At 58.1% G+C, this 22,319-nt stretch overlaps 3 protein-coding genes across 9 annotated transcripts; all 3 read right to left on the bottom strand.

Annotated features, from left to right (window-relative positions):
- Window positions 1-1,429: 1,429 nt before the first annotated feature.
- CCDC106 (coiled-coil domain containing 106) lies at window positions 1,430-6,096 on the bottom strand. 4 transcript variants are annotated; one of them, XM_030299112.1, is made up of 6 exons: window positions 5,240-6,096; window positions 4,508-4,583; window positions 4,253-4,360; window positions 3,982-4,158; window positions 2,699-2,911; window positions 1,430-2,323 (listed from the first exon to the last, which is right to left on the bottom strand). In XM_030299112.1, exons 2-6 carry the CDS (start codon window positions 4,536-4,538, stop codon window positions 2,007-2,009), a joined length of 846 nt encoding a protein of 281 aa, XP_030154972.1. In that variant the 5' UTR covers window positions 4,539-4,583; window positions 5,240-6,096; the 3' UTR covers window positions 1,430-2,006. The 4 variants fall into 4 exon arrangements, with proteins under 4 accessions (XP_030154972.1, XP_030154974.1, XP_030154973.1 ...); XM_030299114.2 differs by having other exon boundaries at window positions 2,699-2,805; window positions 3,982-4,156; XM_030299113.1 differs by having other exon boundaries at window positions 5,924-6,096.
- Window positions 6,097-6,195: 99 nt separating this feature from the next.
- ZNF581 (zinc finger protein 581) lies at window positions 6,196-9,195 on the bottom strand. Its single transcript, XM_030299115.2, has 2 exons — window positions 8,882-9,195; window positions 6,196-8,097 (listed from the first exon to the last, which is right to left on the bottom strand). The coding sequence occupies exon 2, from the start codon at window positions 8,076-8,078 to the stop codon at window positions 7,482-7,484; it is 597 nt and encodes a 198-aa protein (XP_030154975.1). The 5' UTR covers window positions 8,079-8,097; window positions 8,882-9,195; the 3' UTR covers window positions 6,196-7,481.
- A 6-nt stretch (window positions 9,196-9,201) lies between these two features.
- Window positions 9,202-20,203, bottom strand: ZNF580 (zinc finger protein 580). Of its 4 annotated transcripts, none has more exons than XM_030299118.2 (2): window positions 19,952-20,203; window positions 9,202-10,151 (listed from the first exon to the last, which is right to left on the bottom strand). In XM_030299118.2, the coding sequence occupies exons 1-2, from the start codon at window positions 19,988-19,990 to the stop codon at window positions 9,621-9,623; spliced, it is 570 nt and encodes a 189-aa protein (XP_030154978.1). In that variant the 5' UTR covers window positions 19,991-20,203; the 3' UTR covers window positions 9,202-9,620. The 4 variants fall into 4 exon arrangements, with proteins under 4 accessions (XP_030154978.1, XP_030154980.1, XP_030154981.1 ...); XM_030299120.1 differs by lacking the exon at window positions 19,952-20,203 and adding an exon at window positions 11,169-11,299; XM_030299121.1 differs by lacking the exon at window positions 19,952-20,203 and adding an exon at window positions 10,939-11,040.
- Between the last annotated feature and the right edge of the window lie 2,116 nt (window positions 20,204-22,319).

Raw genomic sequence — 22,319 nt, 5'->3', positions numbered from 1 at the left:
CCGCCCACGAGGTGTCCCTCCCCCCTGCCCGAGCCTGGCTCCAAATAGCGTCGGCTATTTCCGGACCGTAGAAGAAATCGGCTGCTTCGGCTGATTCCGGAAACACCCGAAGCGAGGATTTCACCGGCTTCCCAGGCTATCGTAACTTTTCGGAAACTAGCTCCTCAACGTTCGGGTGTTTCCGTAGGTCCGCGCGTTCCTCTGCGCCCAGCCCCCCCACCCCAAGGGTTCGGCTTCTTCCGACAATTCAAACCGTCCCAGTCTTTGGCTGCTCCAGCAGATTTCCCCCGCTCTTCTCCGCTGACCCTATCGAGCTACTTCCAACAATCAATCCTAACCGTGCGGAACTTCTGCACTTTCTGTAGATTTCCAGCACTCGCTCTCGGACCCAGCCAGAGGATTAAATCCGATGCCAAGGTTCGGCTCTTTCCGGACACTGCACTCACTCGCTCCTCCCCGGCCGCAGAACTTCGGCTCCTTCCGCCACCACTTCGGGAAGGCCTCACTCCCGGGAGACAGCTTCGGTTTTTTCCGGCGGCGCTTCGGCTCCTTCCGGCTTCGGGAAGAGAAAAGGGAGGGAGGACAGAAGCGAGGTTGGTCAGGAGAAGGGATACAGAAAAAGGGCGGAGTCCCGGCTCTCTGCACCTGGCTCTCCGGGTGGAGAGAGTGGAGGAAAAGAAGGACCAATCTCGCGGAGGGCCTCAGAAGGTTGCGCGAGACAAAAGCTGCCAGCGAGGTGAAGGGTGCGCGCGGCCGCTGCGGAGGTTGCCAGCGCGGCTTTGTGCGCCTGCGCAGGTGGAAGAGGAGGGGAGCGAGATGGCCTTCTGCGCCTGCGTAGAGATCAGTCTGAGGCGAGGTTTCTCACTGTTCCGGGAGGCAAGTGGGTTCCAGAGCCCCTAGCACGCGTGCGCGAGGGTTTCCCTTCCTCCGAGAAGGGTACCGAACTCCAGACAGTTAAGCAAAGCCGCTCGCTCCTGGTTGCTGTGGCAACCGCGTCAGCGCACTTGCCCCCTCCCGCAGCGCAGGCGCAGCAGGCAACGGAGGGGGCACTTCCGGAAAGCAGTAATCTAGCACTACCGCCTCCTGGCGGGCGGACGCAGGAGCCTCCGCCCGGATGTGCAGTTTCCCCCTTCTGCGGTCGCTCCTGCCAGCGGTCATTGAGTCCACGTCTCCTGCCCCAGCGCCTCTAGTCGAGATAGGCCCGCGGGTGGTGTTGACGCCTCCCTTCCCGAGCTCTGCCCCTCCAAGTTCCCTGGGGCACAGCTGCTTTTGCTCCTCCCGGCCCTCCCTCCGGGGGTGCTAATTACACCCTGTCTCCCCAACCTCCGGGTTCCTGCCTGACCGCCCGCTCCTCGGAGCTCCCCGGAGCCCCCGTCACGGTCTCCGAGGCAACGGCCACCCCCTCCAAGAAGAGACCGGGCCTCCTTTATTCCAAATTTTATCTTCTCTCTTTAATTTAAATTCTCTGAATAATTCTTTCTCACGTAGACTCGGGGCAGTCCGGGATGCGGATGGGGAGCTCCTGGCAGAGTGGGCCAGCCTCTCCTCGGGGCTGAGGGTTGACACGGGGTATGTACAGGGCCCGGCCCCGCAAAGAGTCTCGCAGTCCTCCCGCCCCCTCCTCCACAAGGAAGGGCCCGGTGAGGGCAGGACGGTGCAGCTCACGGGGGAGGAGTGCCCACGTTCAGGAAAGCGCAGACACCGACCCCCTGGGCAGTAGCTCTTGGGAGACTGGCTAACTGGAACTCCTCCCCAGGGGATGCAGAGGAAGGGGAGGATGCTAGGAACGCGAGAGGCAAGGAGGGAGTCAGATCTATACACAAGGGACCCGGGGCAGGAGTGGGGATCTGCAGGACGAGGGGGGGCGAACGCAGAAACACGCCGCCCACCCGCCAGGCCCTCTGGAGGCGCACACCACTCATGCACACGCTTGCCACTGCCACGAGGGGCAGAGGAGGGAGGGACGTGGGGGCCGAAGGGCGTGTCCCGGGCCAGGTGGGGCAGAATCACCGCTTGAAGCGGTAGGTGATGGGAAGCAGCAGCTTGCTCTTCTTGAGGGCCTGCACCTTCTTAAGGGTTTCGTCGTCCAGGGCCAGGAAGCAGCGGCGCGAGTACTCGAGCAGGCGCTCCTTGGAGGGGTCGAACTCGCCCACCTCAGCCAGCTTCTCGGGGGCTACGATGAGAAGCTCTGCGATGGGTGTGGTCAGCGCCACCGTGTTGCGATCTACTCGGTGGTGCTCGAAGGCCCGAGACATGCTCTTCAGCTTCTGGAAGGTGCCCAGGATCTTCTTGTATCGGCAAAGGACACCGTCTGCATCCTTTACTGCAGGGCCGGGCCGGGGCACAGAGACAGACATGAGAGGGACAGAGGCGGACACAGGAGGCAGATGGGGCAAGGGCAGATGGGGAGCCCAATACAGGAAGAACTGCAGAACAAAATGGGAATCGGGATGAGGAGCAGCTGGGAGCCATGGTGAGACAGTGGCACCAGGGGAAAAGGAGGAGCCTTCTCCCCTCCCCATGTTACTGATGAGGAGCCTGAGGCTCAGGGCAGGGTGACCCCAGGAGGCAAAGCCGGTGAGGAGGGACCGCAGAGCAGGACCCCACGGGCAGGCTGGGACAACCAGGCTAGGGGAGAAGGGAGGGCCTCCTGGGGCATCACAGCAGGCCCCTCCCCCCATCCCTGCTCCTTGCTCACCCCGCTGCCTCTCCCGGGCCTTGGGCTTCCCGAAGCGCCTCCGGCCAGCACTTCCCTTCTGCTTCTGCCTCTTCCTCTCCACGGCACTGCCTTCTTCAGATGCTCCGCTGAGCGAGGAGGCCGCAGACTCAGGGTCTGAGGCCTCACCCCCAGCCCCACCCCGGCCATCCCCTTCAGCCCGCCTGGGCCCAGGCTTCACCCGGCAGTGGTCCTCTGGAGAGAGGTAGAGAGAGAGGGACACATACACATGAACTTCCAGAACAGGGGAGAGGAGGCAGGAAGTCCATCTGCAAGGTGGAGACAGATGTCACACCACACACAGGTCCACAGGAGAGGGGGGGCCTCAACCAGGGCTGGAATCCCCAAAGAGACAGTGCATATAGATGTTGCGGTCTCCACCAAGATGGCTGAGTACAGTGCAGGCGGTTGGATTTGGGGGCAGAGATCTTGAGTGGGGCATGGGTTCATACAACTCTGACTCCAACTTGACAGCAAGAAGTCTGGAGGAGGAGCTGAGAGGACCAAGACAGGACCTCAGGAGAGTCTCTGTGGGACCTCCAGAAGAGTAGACTCTAGAAATCCAAGAAGCAAGACCCTGGTTGGGGAAGAGGTTTCAGACCCTGAGAGAAATCCCATGCTCTGGGTCTAGTGCGCTGGGAAAGTCAGGCACCCACCTTCACCTGGACAGTGTGAGCATCTGAGGCTCTGATGCAGGGGCCACCACCACAAGGTGGGCTGGGGGGACATCCGGTATTGGGGTTCTCACCAAGAAAATTCAGAGGCCCTTGGGCCAAACATCCTGGATAGGTTCCCATCAGCAACCCAGGCCACAGGGAGTTCCAAACCAGAGAGATCCTCAATAACACAGGTGTTGGGGGGGGGGGACCAGACCCCTTGCCCAAAGTGTCAGGTGTGAATCACAGGGGAATACGGGGTCCTGCGAGGAAGCCAGTCAGGAGCTGAACATCATGAGGAAAGGAACAGAAGTTGTACTCTCCAAAAATAGGAGCTAAATTTTGGGAAAGGAAAGCCCTGACTATCTGGGGCAAGGGATGGCCACAGGGTCTTGCCCATCAGCAGAAGCAGGAATCAAGCATGAAGGAAGCTGGGCTTGGGGTCCTGGAGACCACCATGAAGTAAGAAGGAGATAACGATGCCAGGTCCCCACTGGGCCACCAGAAGGAAGGGTGTAGGTGAGGAGGGTCCCATATCCCCAGGAAGGGCCGGAGCTGGGTGTCAGGGCCTGGGTATGGGCCAAGGGACTAGATCATCAGGCGCCTCACCTGCATCCATGCGGGCAGATGAGATAAACTTGTCCAGCTGACAACGCAAGAAATCCCTCTCTTCCTCCAGGTCCTCGATGCGTTTCTGTAGCCAGGAGTTCCTTTCCAGGGCCATATGCAGCTGGGCCCTGACCCCATTCATCAGGGCCACAGTCGGGGACGCGGCTTCCGGAGGCTCTAGGGACAGCGGGGAGGCTTGGTCACACCCCAGGCCTCAAGGGCCCTGCACCCCAGCTGCCTGGGGTCCCTCCGAGCCTGCCCCCCAGCTCACCCTCGAAGTTTCCCCGAGAGGGGCTCAGACTGTAAAAGATCTGTGGGTCTAGGTGGGGCGTCTCATCGAAGGGGATGGAGATCTCGAAGGCCTCATCGTCTTTCTTCACTGGAGGGGAGAGGCCAGGGGTCACCCCAGGGAAGGCCCCAGGCGCCTCGGACCAGCCCCCAACCACAGCAGCCCTGGGGAGGAAAGGGCAGGGATGGGTAGGGCAGCAGTGGGACCAGGGTCGGGGCAGGGTCCCAGCTTCCTCACGTGTCCTCCTCCGGCTGTTTCGGTCATTCATGGCGCGACCTCCGGCGGACCCGGGCAGCTAAGCGCCTCAGGGGCACTGGACAGAAACGGCAGCCACAGATGGAGGGACATCCCGCGGGAGGTGGGGCCCAACTCCTTAGGGCTGGGGAAATGGGGGTGCTGAAGGCTGGGACTCCTGGGTCTGAGGGAGGAGGGGACCCATACCCTCAGGACGGAGCGGGGACACCCGGGGTTTCAAACTCCAGGGCTCCCAGGGAATGAGGGGGCTGGGGACCCAGACCCCGGGCTACTGAGGGAAGGAGGAGTGGGTTCCCCGCGGGGTCGACAGAGCGGACACATCCTGGCCCGAATGGGTCGGACCCTCATCACGGGTCACCTCGGGGCCAAAAGAGGCGAGAGGTGCGGGGGGGAGGAGACCGTGCCCCAACTTCCAGGCATAGGGTGGGGGTCCGGCCCACGCGAGCGCCTTCCCACGCCCCTCCCCCGCACTCGTGTGGGCGAACAGGGCCCCTCCCCCGTGGTGGAGGGGGCGGGGCGCGTGCGCAGTGCGGGGGAAGGTCACGCGTGGGGATGCGCCCCCGCCCCCGCCCTTTGTCCCCCGGGTGGGAGGGGGAGCGATGTTGCCAGGGGGTCCCAGCGGGAGATGCGCTAGGCCGCGGGTGCTGATGTGGCCACCATCCCCCCGCCCGCAGGTGCCCGGGGTCGGAGGGGCCAGGCCCCGCGCTCACCCACCCGCGCGCGGAATCCGGCCAGGGGACCGACGGCGGCGGCGCCCATGCCCGGCGCCGGGGAGCGTCTGCAAAGTGTCGCGGGGAGTGGAGGGAAGCGCCCACCCGCCGCGGGCGGGGCGGCAGAGGCCCCGAGTGTAGGGGCGGGGTGGCGAGTCGGAGGGGCGGGCAGGGACGCCGGCGCTCGCTCGGTCCGCGGGTCGTTGCGCTTCTGCGGGAGTCTCCGGCCCCAGGTGAGGCCCGCCGTTTGCGGCAAAGGCCCGGGCTGCACTTGCGCGACGGCCCCTTGTCGCGCTACCCCGCCCTCCGCGAAGCCTGGGCAGGGAACGTCAAGAAACTCCCAATTCCTGGAGAGCAGCAGGCTCCGGGGGTCCCCGGAGTGGATGGCGACGCACGGAGTGGGGCCCGGGAAAGGGAAGGAGACAACCAGGAAAGTTGAATTGCCGGGAGAATCCTTTTAAACGAAACCCTGGGAACTGGCCATATGGATCCCCGCAACCCGCCACTTCTCCCACCGTGTGTGCACCACCATTACAGCCCGACCACACGGTTCCCAGGCCGGGAGGAGGGGGGCGGGGATCTGGAACACCACCACCACTAGCCCTGTGGTAGTGATTACGAGCTGGTTTTGGAACATTCCCACCCAATCTTGGCCGCTCCTCCCCCAAACCCCACTCAGTTTACTCACCTGCAAAGTGGGGAGATTATGATCCCTTTTAGGTTCGTTGTGAGGATGTACTGCTATGGTGCTGGCAAAACGCTCAGCCCAGCGCCTGGCCATAGTCTAGGCCCAACAGCGGGGCGCTGTTAGTGTTATTTGAGGTCAGACAGTGGGAGGCTCTTTCCCTCTCTGGGGAGTGGAGATGGCTAATTTGTTCTTCCACCCAAAAAGAGGTCGGAAGAAGAAATGAGGCCCAGCACAGTGCCTGGCACAAAACAGACGCGCAAAGAAAATTCATTAAGAAGGCAGATGTTTATTCGGCTCCCAGCCTCTCCTCCCAGTCACCAGTTGCTACTGGACTTTTCATTTCCTTTTTCTTTCTTTCTTTTTTTTTTTTTTTTTTTTTTTTTTTTTTTTTGCTACTGGAATTTTGGCCAGCTCTATGAGAGCAGGGCTGTAACCTTGCAGAAGGAGAATTTAAAGGTCTGCACCATTTAGAAAGCTGTGGCCACACTCCTCTCCTACCTGCTTCACATCATAGATAAACCGTAGCCTGGGTCAAAACGTCCAGGGGGAGTTACCTGCCCTAGATAGGTATTTTGCAAACTACAGGTTCATGGGCAGGGAATTCAATATAGTAGAATGGAATTAGCAAAAAGGAAAAAAGTTAATTGCATGTGGCAGAGATTTAAGTACTGCTGAACTTTTGTTGCACATATATTTTGTGTATGTTTACTGGGTTGCCATATAAAATGTGTTTCTTACAGGAGATCCTAGCTTTAAGGAAAAAAAGGTTTAACAACACTCTACCTAGATGACACCCTTTGTGAGGGGTCAAGCTAGGACTGATCCCAGTGCAGAAGGCCAACCTTCCCATCCCCAGCCAGCCAAGCCAAGCACTGTGCGGATGCACTTGGGATGACCCAGGTGAAATGCTCAGCCCAGCACCTGGCCACAGGCGGCGCTCAAGATCCAGGGCGCTGTTAGGGTTATTTGAGGTCAGGCAGTGGGAAGCTCTTTCCCTCTCCGGAGAGTAGACATGGCCGATTTGTTCTTCTGCCCAAGAAGAGGTGGGCCAGGCACTTGCTGAGTCTCCCTGCTGGGCAGCAGGCAGGCCAAACCGCTGTGCCCAAAAACAAATCTCAAGTGCTCAAAATGGGAAAGGTGTTTATTGGGTGTCCAGTCTCAAGTCCTGGCTGGGGGGTGCGAGGCAGGTCTGGGGCCCCTTCCCCCAGCATCAACAAGGGGGCGTCAGGAAGCTGGTGCAGATGCTTGATGGCTCCCAACCACGATTTTCAGGCTGGAGGATTTTCACACATAGCACTGTCTCCTGGGCACCTGGTCAGGCTCAGCCTGAGGCTCCACCCTAGGAAGGTAAGGTCTCCTTTCCACCTTTATCTCCGAAGTATCCAAAGGCTACTCAGGGGCTCCTCCTTCAGGCAGGGCTTGGCCTTTGCAGGAAGTGTGTCTGTGTCTGTGTCCAGGGCTGCAACCCAGCCTTCCGCACTGGCCACGTGTCTGAGGGCCACAAGAGTCCGGGCGCCCCCCAGAACCCCATGGCACCTGGGGTACCCGGCAGCCCGGCTCATGGATGCTTCCACCGAGTGTGCTTCTGCAGGGTGTTCTGCTCCATAAATCGGCGCGGGCAGTGTGGGCACTGAAACGGGCGCTCCCCCGAGTGGACCCGGCTGTGCTGGGCCAGCTCACCGGCCTCACGGAAGCGTCGAGGGCAGAGCGGGCAGCCATGGGGTCGCCCGCCACCAGCCCGGTGAATGGAGTGGTGCCGAGCCAGGTGGCTGGCCCGCTTGAATGCCTTCCCACAGGTGTCACACTCGAAGGGCTTCACCTCCGAGTGGGTGATGCTGTGTCGCTGCAGGTATGACATGTACTCGAAGACCCGGGAGCACACGGGGCAGCTGTAGCACTTTTTCTGAGCTGAAGCCCCATCTGCCCCGGGCTCTCTCTCAGACTCCTGGTCCACCAGCACGGTGTACGGGATGCCCTGGGTGTCAATAAGCAGGTAGTGGTTGGGCCTCGGAGGGGAGGAAGGCTGGGGAGGTCCTGTGGAGGAGGAAGGTCCGGGCTCTGGGGACCTGCCTGTCCGAGAAGGAGGGGCCTCCATGGCCTCTGCGGAGGGAAGCGCCAGGGGCTGCGGGCAGGGGGGCGACGGCAACACCAGCATCCGGAGGGGTGGCTGAGGCCTGGGGGACGGGAGAGAGGATGAGATAACACAGACGAGGGAAGCCCAGGGGCACCAGCTCCGTTCCTTCACCTTCTGTGTGCCCTGCCCAGAACTTCTGCACCCCCCAACCTCCGTCACTTCTCCAGTCCTTCTGCCCTGGACTCTACGACCTTCTGTGAACCTTCTACCGTCTCCGTCGTAGGAAAGCCTCTTCTGTCCTGTTCCATCACCCACTGTAAACACAGGCACAAGCAGGTCCTCGCTCTGACTTCCCTAGTCGTACCCTCCTCCGGTCACTAGGTGCCCCTCTACTCCGGCCACCAGCAGGGCTTCTCTACTACCCCCCACCCCCCACCCCGTAGACCTGCAGGTCTCTCCTCCTCTACGCTCCTGACCCAGGTCTGGGTGTTAGCCCATCCTATCACTCCGCCCAGGAGTGTTTTCTACCCATTTTGTATTCGCCTAAGCTCTAAGGCCCCCAGGTCCTGACCCACCGTCCAACAACCTCCCTGGACACCCCTGAGCCCCCCTTCCTAGCTCGGCTACCGGCAGATTCTCTCCAGTCCACGCCCATCCACTGCCTCCCCCCCCCCCCCCCCCGGTTCTCTCTAGATCCCAGCGCTCTCTAGGGCTCCACCCCCGACCCGCGGCCCGGCCTCCGAGCCTTTCTCGGCGAGCTCGCGGCCATGCCCTCCCGAGCCCCCGCGGCGGCCCCGCCCCGTTCGGCGCACAGGTCCCCGCTCCTGGCCCCGCCCCTCTCCGCGGCCAGCTCCCTGCTCCCTCCCGCCTCCCGGCCCCCGTACCCGGTGCAGCAGCCTCTCGGGTCCGGGCGACTCCGGAACGGCCCCGGGCTACCCCCGTGGTCGCAAGTGATGGCGGGGCGGGCGCCTCTGGGTGCCCCCCGGGAGCTGGGAGCACCGGTAACAGGAGAGAGGACCGGGGCCCAGAGAAGAGGGTCCAGGGGAGGAAGGTGGGGGCGGGGCGCCTGGGCCTTCGGGAAACGGATCCGGCCAGAAACACACGCCGAGAGGAAGGTTCCCGGGTGCTAACGGTCCGGGCCGCCCCCTCCCACCCTGCCGCCCACCCGCCGCCCCTCCACACACATACACGCAAACAAAAGCCCTAAAGTGGAGTGTGGAATGTTTATTGAGTAAGGGGTGAGGGTTGTGGGTGGGAAGGGGGATATACAGAAACGAGCCAGACCGCGCCGTGCTCTTTTGTCAAATCTTCCGCGCAGACAACCGTTCACCGCCTCGGAGGAGCGGAAGCCCAAGCCTCAGAGAGGTCGCGTCACTTGCAGAGGCTCACACAGCACAGCTGGGCCGAACCCAGCTCAGAGGCTGGCTCCCAGGCCCAGGGAGGGGCAACGACTTGGTCTACATCACACAGCTAGACAGGAAGGTAAGGAAGGAACGGTGTTTCTCCCCTTGGACAGATGGAGAAACTGAGGCCCGGGGTAAGGCAGTAACCTCAGAGAGGCAGGGAGCGTGTGTGGGAGCGACGCTGTGTGGCTCGCGAGGCCCGGGGGCCCGGGTCGGGGCCTCAGTGCAGGCGCACGTGCTGCGCCAGCTCCGCGGCGTCCTGGAAGCGGCGCGGGCACAGCGGGCAGGTGTGCGGCGGGCCTGCGCGCGCGCGGTGCGTGGCGCGGTGCCGCGACAGGTGGCTGGAGCGCTTGAAGGCCTTGCCGCAGGCGCCACACGTGAAGGGCTTGAGGTCCGAGTGCGACACGCGGTGGCTCTGCAGCCGCAGAGGGCTGGCAAAGACACGAGCGCACTCCGGGCAGCTGTAGCCCTTGCGCGGGCCGGGTTCTCCCGGCGCCGCCTCGCGCTGGGGCGGGCCCCGGGGCTCCTCCTCCAGCTGCACCGTGTAAGTGTAGGGGACCCCGTTGGCGTCGATGAGCAGGTGGCGGCCGAGCCGCGGGGGTCGGGGCCCTGCCGCCGAGGATGGAGTGGAGGAAGGGCCTTCCGTCTTGGGGAAAGGGGGAGCCTTGGGGGGCGGTGGGTCCATGGCCTCTGGGGAGGAGGACCGAGGGTGGGGCGGCCGAGGCGGCAGCAGCAGCATCTGGGGTGTCAGCTGGGAGCAGTGGAGGGGAGAGAAATTAAAATCGCCGCTTCCTGGAGGAAGTGTCCCCATTATTACTGCTTGTCATGCCCTCTGCACCACTGACCTACCTCTCCTGCAAAACAGAAACCGACTCTAGGCCAGACCGCGTGTTCCATCAAGCCGCTTCCAGGACACCTCCAACTGGGCCGGGCACATCCCTGCCTCTCTCCTCCTGCTGCTTCCTCTCAGCCCCCGAGCCGCACCAGAGGCCTCCATCCCGCCCCTTGCCTTCCCCGCAACTCCCCCACAGCCTGCCGGTCTCCAAGTCGGCCTCCTGTCTTCACACCTCCGTGGCCTCTTTTATTTCTAACGGGTCCTCTCTCCTCTTCCCAGGCCCAGGTGGGGGCACCAGGGTCCCTGGAAGGCCTGCCCACCTCTGGACACGCCCGTGGCCTCGCTTCGCTCCCTTTCTTGGTGCGGGTCCAGAACGCCACTAACACAGTTCCCCGCTTTCCACTCTGGGCTTCTCTATGGTCCTGCACTTAACCCTGCGCGTAATCCCCCCCACCCCTAAGTCTCAATGCCCTCACCCCTGCCTAACCCATTGTCTGCAGTTCGTGTACACATCCCTAGGACGCCTCGACCGCCTGCCTCCTGTGCGCCCCACACCCTGAACCCTGCTACCATCTAACCCCCCACCCCCACGCCCCATCCTTGTTTGTTCTGTCTTTACCCTTCAGGGCCTCCTCCTACTCCCCGCTGCTCTGACCTGGGCCCCCGAGCCCCCTTCCCCCTCCTCTCCGTGAGCATCTGGCACCTCTGTTACTCCATCCCTGCAGCTCGCTCCTCTGCGGCCCCAGCGCCCAGGCCCTCCGTCCCCCTCGTCGCCGCACCCTCGGGGCCCCTCTCTCCCTCCGGTCCCCCCGCCCCGGGCTCCTTCCCGGCCGCGCCCCACCCCCACTCCACCCCACCCCCGGCGCGCCTGCCCCTCCCCCAGCCTCGCGCCGTCCCGGAGCCAGGCTCCTCCCTCCGTCCCGGCCCCCGTACCCGATGCGGCGGCCTCTCGGGACCGGAGGAGCGGGCCGAGGTCCCGGGCGGCCCGGGCTTCCCCTCGCGAGTGCCGGCGGCGGCGGGACCGAGACTTCCGGGAGCTCCGGGCCGGCGGCGCCGGGGACGCGGGCGCGGGGGGCGCGGGCGCGGGGGCGCGAGGGGCGGCGGCGTCGCTGGAAAAGGGCACCCTCCGGAAACGCGCACACCGCAACGAAGGTTCCGCTGGCCGTGAGCCGGCGGCTCCCACGGCCCGCTTGCCGTGAGCCCCGCGGCTGCGGGCGGAGGGCGCGGGCTCCACGGAGACAGCCCCGCCCCTGCCCCGGCTCCCCTCCGCACCCGACAGGAACTGTCCGGCTGCTGCGACAGAGATCAACTCATAAACCGTCTAGGCGGTCTGTCTTTGCCCGATGTCCCTGAAGGAAGGGGCGCGCCCAGGTCTGTCCTGTTGCCACTGGGCCGTCCCGCCTGCGCCCCCGGCCCGGTGATGCAGGGAGTGGGAGGAGGGGGTTTCTGTCCATCGGGTAAACGGGGAGACCGAGGTCCAGAGGTCAGCCATCAGAATGTGCCACAAGCCACTACTCTCCCACCCAGCAAATGGGGGAAACCGAGGCCCACAGAAGACCAGATGTCACCGGTGAGAGATGAGGAGCTGGGGCATTCCCCACTGGGCAGATGGGGAAACCGAGAGCCAGAAGGCCAGAAGTTGCTGAATGTGGAGTTGGAGAAAGGTGGCTCTTCGCGTCAAGTTGAAGGGAAGTTGAGGATTGATGGCGCCTGAACAAAGCGTGGTGCCAAGGGGGAAACCGAGGCCGGGCGGCAGGGCCCCGGTGCATGTGCGCGTCGCCACGGAGAGGGGCCGGGCAGCACAGGCCGCATCTGGAGCTTCATGTGGTGGCACGATAGCCGCATGTGGGGCACCCACAGCTCGTCCTACGGTTATGCAGGGAATTGTCAAAGAGCAGGGAAGCGGTGCGGGAGACAGGGGACAGCAGCAGCAGGGCGGGGTAGGGCACAGTGGAGAAAGGGGTGTTATTGCTGTGCCCAGCCCCAGGACCTGAGGGAGGTGGGAAGCGGGCAGAGCTATCAAAAAAGAAATTCCTGACCTTCGCGCTGCCCAATGGGACAGACACTAGCCCAGTGGAGCTACTGTGCCCTTGGTGTGGCCATTGTGGCTGAAGACCTGAATTTTAAATGGTATTTCTCTCAATTTAAATCTAAATAACCACACGTGGCTAGTGGCTGCCTAGTATGGGGCAGCCCCTGAGCCACCCTCAACCAGTTGGAAACTGGAGACCAGAGGGCCAGAAAGGACTCACAGTAGTATTCGGTTTGGACCACATGCTACTTTTCAGTGTTTTACTGGGGGCAACATTTAAGAAGCCAGAAAATGTACACACAAATTCATAATTCCAGGCACACTTGGAAAAAAAAAATGTCTAGGTGTGGCAATAAGCTGGAACTGAGAAAGTATTCTTCAGAAAGCCTCCCAGAAACCCCCAAATGCCCCAACATTTGTGATATTAGGCTAAAATTAAAGACCCTCTAGAACTGTGCTGTCCAAAACAGCAGCCACCTGCGACACATAGCTTTTGGAGGCTTGACAAGTGTCCGGGCTGAATTGAGGTGTGCTGTAAATAAATGCAAGGCACCCAACAAATTCTGAAGACCTAGTTCCAAAAGAAAAGATTATCAACTCTTGCACAAATGACTTTTATATTGATTACATTTGGACATGAGAATACTTTGGACCTACTGGTTTAAGTAAGGTATGTTATGAAAACTGATCTCACCTGTTTCTTTTCACGATTTTTAACGTGGCTCACATTCTGTTTCTACGGGACAGCGCTGTCCTGGAGATTCTTCCCCTTGTGACTTCACAAGGAGCCAGGCAGTAGGGACAGTGGACACCCTGAACTGAGGGCATGCCTGGTTCAAAGGGCAACGACACTGTCTGTCTACACCAGGGTTTCTCAACACTACTGATATTTGGGGGCTGGATCATCCTTTGGTGTCAGGGGCTGTCTTCTGCATTGCAGACCAACATGCCTGGCCTCTGCCCTCCAGAAGCCAGTGGCCCCCTCCCTCATTCCCACCCCCCTCTTGTGAGGGCCGACATGCCAGATGTCCCCCAGGGCAACACTGATTCTGGTCTACACAGACAACCACCCAACGAGTCTCCTGCCCAGATCGCCTTTCTGAGTTTTAGACCCATATAGTACCTGCGTCCATGAGAACCGCACCACCCCACCCCACGCCCATCCCTGGAAATGACAATGACCAACATTTACTGAGCCAGGACTGCGGCGCTGGCCTTTGCTAAGTGTACTGCATCCTCGGAGCAGACCTACGAGGTAGGGGTTGTGAAGATGCCTTTCATAGATGGGGGGTAACTGAAGCTGGGCAAGATCATGTGATTGGCCTGGGTTCATACTGTCCTCAGGACAGTTCCTGCTTCTGCCTGACTCCACCAGTCAGAGCTCATGACCATTGTCTGCAAGGAGTTCACACCTCCCCACCACCACCACTACTACAGCACTGCAAACCAGTTTGCCCCCTGCTTACAGTGAAAGCCCCCCACCCACCCTCTGCCTCCTCCAGCACCCTCTTTTTATGGCAATAGTGCAACAATATATATTCTTTAAACCTACAGAATCATGTCATTCCCTGACTTAAAGCCCCCCTCACTGCACTCAGAAAACCCAGAAACCCATCAAGCACAGTGCAGCCCCCAGCCTCTCCCATGTCCAGGACCTTCGTTTGCTGTTCTCTCTCTCTGGAGTGTTATTTTCAGCCCCTCACGAGGATGGACCCTTTCTGGTCTCTGCTCAGATATTTCTTCATGGAAGCTTTGCTGTGTTTGAGGTCAAACTTGTGTGACCACATCCCTCACGCTGCCATTTGAGGCCCTTCACGAAGTGGCCCAGCCACCTCACCTCACCCTCCAGAGCTCCAACCGCACACAGCACCTCGCAGCCCTCCGACCAGACCCCGAACTTTTGTGGCTCCAGGTGCAAAGGCTCATGTGTTTTCTTGACCTAGAACTCTTCCCCTTCCCTCTGCTGGCAGCCTCCTCCTCGGTCTTCCAGAATCCTGTGTGTCCTGACCTCCTATACGCCCTGCTTGTCAGCTCCAGGAGACTTCTTATACCTCGTCTGCTCAGGACCTTCCCTGGTTCCACCCGGCATTCCAGGCCTCTCCCCATGTGCCCCAGCCACCCTGTCCAGTCGGCTGCACCGAACCATTCTTGGTCCACGCTTCACATTTTGGAACGTTGTGTCTCTGCTCGTGCTGACTGTCTGGCATTTTCACCCCCCCCTTCTGTTAGCAAGTAAATCCCTGGCGCTCAGCAATCTCTCCCACTTCATCTGCAACCGATTCCTCGCGTCCCCAAACTTCCATTCACACAGCACATATGGGGCCTTGCTAAATCCTCTTAGTAATCTGGTCAGGCAGGCCCTCCACTGAGCCTCAGGAAGGGCAAGAGGCTTGCATCAGGTCTCCAGCCCAAGTGACAGAGCCGGCACTCACACCCGGTGTCCAGTATCCCCACTTCCCTCCCCAGCCTGCAGTCTGAGCCCTGCCTCCTGCAGGAACTGTTCCTGGACCAATCTCTTCTCAACGTCTACCATCCATTCCACATTATCTTGCATTCCCTCGCGACAAGCCCTTCTCCCCTTTAGGAATAAAGTGACTGCCGAGCCTGTGCCTCTGGGCCAATTTGGGTCTTAGCAATTCACTCACCAGGCTTCCTGCCCTCCTCTCTGCACCCCCTCCCAGGTCCCCACACCCTCCCTCACAAGGCTTCTCAATTTCCAAGGCCCACTGCCCTTGGGGCCACTCTGTCCCACGCCCCAAGACCGTTATGTCGCCCAAACCCTCACCGCTCCATTGGGCAGGATCCTAACAATGCCACATCTCCTGCCCCGACCCACTGCTCCGAGCCTTGGCCCAGCCATCCTACCCTGGTGTAGTCAACAGTGGGGGCTGCAACGATGAGTTCCAGGATGCTTCCAACCTCCCAAGCAGAGGGAGGTGTGCGTAAGAAAGCTCTCTGGCCAAGAACTCATACCCACAAAGGAAATGTTCCTACACCATTTGGGTTCCAGCCCGACCCCAGCCACTTAAGAAGACTCAAAATTCACACTGATTTGAGTCTGTCTCAGCAGGCCCCATGAGTTGCCACAAATAAGTAATGGAGCAGTACGTGCTGCCTTTGAACGGTACCTCACGCTTGTAGCTCGCCTATGAGACTTCCATCCCATTTACAGACTGGGAAACTGAGTTCCTGAGCGGGACAGTGATCAATCCCAGGCGACAAAGGGGGGTTGTGGCGGAGTCCGGGATCTAACAAGAGGCTCCCGCCTGTCACCCCTGACCAGAGCTGGCTGGGGGCCACAAGCCATTCCGTATTTCAGGAATTTGGAAACTGAGGCTCAGGTCACACAGCAAGCCTCTACCATCTGTACCAAAAACAAGAGGTGCTATGGAGCCTCCGTGGCCTCTCCACCGTCCCGGAAGTTCCTTCCGGCCTAGTCGTCCCGGACGTACGGGGCCGGCTGCCGGGCATCCTTCACACTCGCGGACAGAGCCGGCAGAGCCGGGCGAGCGAGCGCGACGCCGCCCGAGCGGGTGCGCGACGAAGGCTTTGACGCGCCGTGGCTCCTCGGGTGCGCGCAGCTCTGGAAGAGCCGGATCACGCTGGCGGGGCCTGGGCTGTGGCTTGGGGGGCTCCTCCCTGCGCTCGCGTAGGGCGCACCCCGGCGGTCCGAGAGGGTCCGAGGCCGCCGGGGGCGCAGGAAGAGGAGAGAACCCGCTGAGCGGCGGGGGCCACCCCGAGGAGAGCCGGGGCAGGCCGACCTCCGGGCGCCGAACCTGGGGCAGGACAGACGGAGTTCGGAGAGTTCTCCCTTCGCAACTCACCGCCTCTGAGCCTGTGCGGCCCGCGGCCCCGGGCCCGGCGCCCCGAGCCCGGCCGCGCGCCACCCGGTGCCCCACAGGTTCCTCGGCACCGCCAGGCGCCCCGCACGGCGGGACGAGCTCCGGGGGCCGCCCCAAAACTGCCCGCCGCGAGGGGGGAGGACGCGCCGGCAGCGCCGGGCCCGCTCCCGCCGCCATGTGGCCGGATGGCGCCCCGGAAATCCGCCCCGACCGGAAATGACCTCCCCAAACAACGGTTCCGGCGGCGCAGTGGGAAACGGCCTGAGAAAAGGGGTGTTAGTGTCTCTGTTGCCGCACAGCGGAGACCGAGGGCCGGAATTATTCATGCCCCGCGGCGGCTGAGGAAACCCAGGCCTTGACACTTAACACCTCACACAGCAAGAAAATAGTATTCCCCCTGTGCAGCTGGTAAAACCAAGGCCGGAGAGAGGTCGTCACTGGCCCTGGGTCACACGCTACTCAGGGCCAGTTAGGGCAATGCCAGCTCCTCCATAGGTCTGGAGCGCTGGAGGCAAACGACCCCCAGATCTAGAGCACACCTGAACTCTGGGCCTCCACCCGCACAACCAGCAGGGAAGCCCTTCCCTGAGGAATACTCCCGGATCTGCTGGGCCACCTCCTGGGAAGGTCAGGGGTGGGCAGAGGGGGCCTGCAGTCCCACCCCAGCTGGGTGAGTCAGTGCTGGCAGAGGTTGCTGGAGCGCTTGAAGGTCTTTACACAGGGGCCACACACTTAGGGCCAGAATTCCGAGTGTGAGACACGTGCTGGTGGCGTGGAGTGCGTTCTTACAGGTTTGCAAGCACACCAGAACCCTGGGGGGACTTGGCCCATCTCCCTTTGCATCCTGAGCTGCTTCCTACAGCCACAAGACGTGGGGAGTACCTCATGGAAGTCAATAAGTAAAGGACTCCTTGGGTGTGGGGGCACAAGTGAGGACAGAATAGGTGACCCACTTGCTCTGGTTTGGGATGGGTCCCAGGACTTTCCCAGTTTCAAAACTGAGAGGAAGAAACAAAGACCAAGACAATAAAATAGATGTCCTAACAGACTTGGCAAAACATTACCATCTGGTTGAGGACAGGGAGTAGAGAATTCATTGGTAATTTATAGAGGGATTATTGAAGCCAGAGAGTGAACTCCCCTGTCATAAATCGCACCCGGTACAGAGTGAAAACCCAGGGTCCCTCCCTCTTGGGTGAGGCCTATGGGAAAAAGAAGATCATTCATCACCTTACAAGGTGAAAGCATCTTTTTCATTATTTCTCCTGCTTTCACTACCTATAGACGGCCAGCACACCTCAAGGTTGGAGATCATTCAGTTTGGGATAGTACAACCCAGAAAAGGATGCTGCCTTTTCTATTAGAGATGCCAGAGCCAAGCTCTGCAACTGACATCTCTCAAGCTGGATGTGGAAGAGCTGGGGAAAGATTCCCGGCACACTGCTCACTGAAGACATCAGTTTTAAGAAACAATCATCGGGGCGCCTGGGTGGCGCAGTCGGTTAAGCGTCCGACTTCAGCCAGGTCACGATCTCGCGGTCTGTGAGTTCGAGCCCCGCGTCAGGCTCTGGGCTGATGGCCCAGAGCCTGGAGCCTGTTTCCGATTCTGTGTCTCCTTCTCTCTCTGCCCCTCCCCCGTTCATGCTCTGTCTCTCTCTGTCCCAAAAATAAATAAACGTTGAAAAGAAACAATCATCAAAACTAAAAGGCAGCCTATGGAATGGGAGAAAGATATTTGCAAATGACATATTTGGTAAAAGGTTAGTATCCAAAATCTATAAAGAATGTATCAAACTCAACACCCAAAAAACAGATAATCCAGTGAAGAAATGGGCAGAAGACATGAATAGGCACTTTTCCAAAGAAGACATCCAGATGGCTAACTGACACATGAAAGATGCTCTACATCACGCATCATCAAGGAAATACAAATCAAAACCACACTGAGATACCACCTCACACCTGTCAGAATGACTAAAATTAACAACTCAGGAAACAACAGGTGTTGGCAAGGATGCGGAGAGAGGGAACCCTCTAACACTATTGGTGGGAATGCAAATTGGTGCAGCTACTCTGGAAAACAGTATGGATGTCCCTCAAAAAATTAAAAATAGAGCTACCCTATGACCTGGCAACTGCACTACTAGGTAATTACCCAAAGAACACAAAAATACAGATGTGAAGGGGCACATGCACCCCAATATTTATAGCAGCATTATCAACAATACCCAAGCTATGGGGAGAGTCCGTATACCCACTGATGGAGGACGAGAAAAGATTTGGTGTGTATATATGTATGTGTAATTATGTATGTATGTATATATATGCATATATATACATACACACATATATACACACAACAGAATATTACTCAGCCATCAAAAAAAAAAAGTGAGGGGCACCTCGATGGCTCAACTGGCTAAGCATCCGGCTCTTGATTTCAGCTCAAGTCATGATCTCATGGTTCATGAGATCAAGCCCCACTTGGGCTCTGTACTATCAGCCCAGAGCTCGCTTGGGATTCTCTCTCCCTCTCTCTGTCCCTGTCTGGCTCGTGCTCTTTCTCTCTCTCAAAATAAATAAACATAAAAAAAAACCACATTGAAATCTTGCCATTTGCAATAACATGACTGGAGCTAGAGTGTATTATGCCAAGTGAAATAACTCAGAGAAAGACAAATACCATATGACTTCACTCATATGTGGAATTTAAGAAACAATACAGATGAGCATATGAGAGGGGTGGGGAGAAGAGAAAGGGAAACAAACCACAAGAGACTCTTAACAATAGGGAACAAACTGAGGGTTGATGGGGGGTGGGGTGGGGAATGGGTTAGATGGGTGATGGGCATTAAGGAGGGCACTTGTTGGGATGAGCACTGGGTGTTGTATGTAAGTGATGAATCACTAAATTCTACTCCTGAAACCAAGATTGCACTGTATGTTCACTGACTAGGATTTAATTAAAAATTTGAAGGGGCGCCTGGGTGGCGCAGTCGGTTAAGCGTCCGACTTCAGCCAGGTCACGATCTCGCAGTCCGTGAGTTCGAGCCCCGCGTCGGGCTCTGGGCTGATGGCTCGGAGCCTGGAGCCTGTTTCCGATTCTGTGTCTCCCTCTCTCTCTGCCCCTCCCCCGTTCATGCTCTGTCTCTCTCTGTCCCGAAAATAAATAAACATTGAAAAAAAAATTAAAAAAAAATTTTTGAAGATAAAGGCATCAGTTTTCTGTCCCTGTCGATAGTAGAGACTCAGCTTCCCCTAATGCACCAGGATGTGCTGAGCCTGCTCCCTAGTAATCCTGAACCACCAGCGGCAGAAGGAACACTTCTAGGAAGCCTGATTACTTGAAGGCCTTGCCACGAGCCTCACAGATGAAGTTCCAGACACCCAAGAGGGAGAGGCCATGAGCCTGGAGACAGCATTCTTGAAAACCTGCAGGCACTTAGGATAGCTGAAAACCAGGTGGGAGTCAGCTCCCTTACTTCCAGGCTGTCATCAGGCTTCTCCACTCCCACTGTGTATATGTAGGTGTATGGTATGTCCTTCTGGTCACTGAACAGGTACTGGCCTTGACTCAGAGCAGGAAACGACCCTGAAAACCTAGAGAGAGGGGAGAAGGGTGTGGAGGAGGAGGAGGAGGAGGAGGAGGAGGAGGGGCAAACTCAGGGGACGGGTACTGGTTGAGGACATAAGCCTCCGCGATGAAAACAAAGCCATGGGCATCACTGAATCCAGAGGAGAAGCTAAAGGAGGAAAAACTGCATTAAGTGAAGGCACGGAGAATTAGGCTAAGGGTTGTGGTGACCAAAGCCCTTCTCTGCATCCCCCCAATCTTGGCTTACCCATGTCATCCTCCATCCTCTAGTCCTTAAATCCCCCATCTTGACAAGGGGCTGGGGGGGTTTCCGTGGCCCTCTGTGCGCCAAACGCTAGGCTAACTGTACCACTTCTCCGCGCTGCCAGGACTCACACGGGCCTCCTGCATCTATCAACCGATTCCTACCGGTGTCCTTATGCTTCGGGGCCCCTGCTCCGGGGAAGGGAGAGGGGTGCTCCCAGGTTCACGGGAGGCGGCCCAACTGAGTCTTTTAGGAGCAAGGAGCCATCGACTCAGACCGGAAAGGAGGGGAGCGGTGTTCACATGAAAACCGTCCCGGCGGAAACACACGCCCTGCAAGGAAAGGTTCCAAACGCCTTTTGTTCGATCAATCGCTCACCAAATACTTGTCAAGTGTCTCTTTCATGCCAGCTTCTGGGGATAAAAGTGAGCAAACCAGATCGAAGTAGCCCGTCCCTTCGTTCCCTTTAGAGGCGACAAATCTTATTTTTATCGGGCACCTGCTGCAGCAAGGCGCTCTCGTGGGCCTCGTGGGGGCGACAAAGACCAAAACATTGAACCTGTCACCGCCCCCCCCCCCCAAGCGACCTAAGCACGTGGAAGCAGTTACAGATGACAATCAGGTCACTGAAAGCATCACTAATGGATCTTATGTAGGGGAGACTGGAATTTCAAAGGTCCTTTAGTGTCTCAAACTCAGCCCTACCGTTTTGCAGAGAATACTGAAGCCCAGAGAGGCTAAGTGAAATGTTGGTCACACAGCAAGTGGACGCCAGAGCTGGGATGGCAACTCAAAGTTGGGAGTCCATACAATTTCTCATCCCATTATGTTCATTATAGGGAAATTGTTTCATGGCCCCTGAGAGGTACAAGGGGTGAAACTAGAAAGTTCAGACTGTAAATGGGAGCTTCCTCCGGGAAAGAGTTCCCTGAGTGTGACGCAGAGAGGTGGATCCTGGCCAAATACATGCCAGGTGTGGGTGTTGGCAAGGAAAAACCAGAAGGCGGGACCTAGACTCAATGCTAAGTGTTTTGAAGGATTAAGCATTCCATCACGATTTTGTGGCAAACTTCAGATTTTAATCAAGCAGTTTAGCAATGATAGGATCCCAATTGAGTCTCCAAACAATCAGACTCCAAGTCTCTCTGGGTGAATCTGAGAAGCACTGTGTGACAGCATTGGCCATATGGTGACTCCGTTTCCCCCTTTGTCATGTAGAGGCCACCATTCTTTGTTGTTGTTGTTTTAATACATATAAGACATAAATTACACAAAGTACACAAGCCTTAAGGTTACAGATCAGTGGATTTTTACATGTATTCGTAGCAGTATAACCAGCAACCCAGAGAGAGCTCCCCAAAATGCTTCCTATCAGCCATTAATCCCCAGGGAGGGTAACCACTTTTTGTTTCTTTTCTTTTGTAAATGTGTATTTTTGAGAGAGAGAGAGAGAGAGAAGGGGAGGGCAGAAAGACAGGGACACACAGAATCCAAAGCAGACTCTGTCTCTGAGCTGTCCCCACAGAGCCCAATGCAAGGCTCAAAATCACAAGCCATGAGATCATGACCTGAGTCAAAGTTGGTCACCCAACCAAATGAGCCACCCAGACGCCTCCACTTTTTCTGATTTCAATTCCCAAAGACTGCGTTGGCCTGTTTTTAAACCTCATATAAACAGGGGTATGTGGGTAGTTTGGTCGGTTGAACATCTGACTCTTCATTTTGGCTCAGGTCATGATCCCAGGGTCGTGAGATCAAGCCCTGAGTCAGGCTCCATAATGATCGTGGGACCTGCTTAAGATTCTCTCTCCCTCTCCTGCCTCTCCCCTGCTTGCACATGTTTTCTCTATAACTTAATTTTTTTTTAACACTTATTTATTTTTGAGAGACAGAGAGAGATAGAGCACAAGCAGGGGAGGAGTAGAGACAGAGGGAGACACAGAATCCAAAGCAGGCTCCAGGCCCTAGGCTGTCAGCACAGAGCCCTACGCGGGGCTCAAACTCACAGACCGCGAGATCATGACCTGAGCTGAAGTCAGCTGCTTAACCAACTCAGCCACCCAAGTGCTCCTCTCTCTAGAACTTAAACCTCACGTAAATATAATTGTATTGTACCTTTTTGTGACTGATTCTTTCACTCATCAATATCTCAGCCACACTGTTGTTGTTTTCAATAGTCCCCCCCCCCCACCAATGTTGTGTAAGTTCTGCTATATGGCTATCCCACAATTTCCTTTTTTTTTTCTTTTTTAATATATATATATATATATATTTTTTTTTTTTTTTTTGAGAGGAGACAGAGTGTGAATGGGGGAGGGGCAGAGAGACAGGGAGACACAGAATCCAAAGCAGGCTCCGGGCTGTGAGCTGT

Source organism: Lynx canadensis, chromosome E2 (assembly GCF_007474595.2).
Source record: "Lynx canadensis isolate LIC74 chromosome E2, mLynCan4.pri.v2, whole genome shotgun sequence".
Classification (NCBI taxonomy): Eukaryota; Metazoa; Chordata; class Mammalia; order Carnivora; family Felidae; genus Lynx; species Lynx canadensis.
This window is presented reverse-complemented; position numbering and strand designations above follow the sequence as displayed.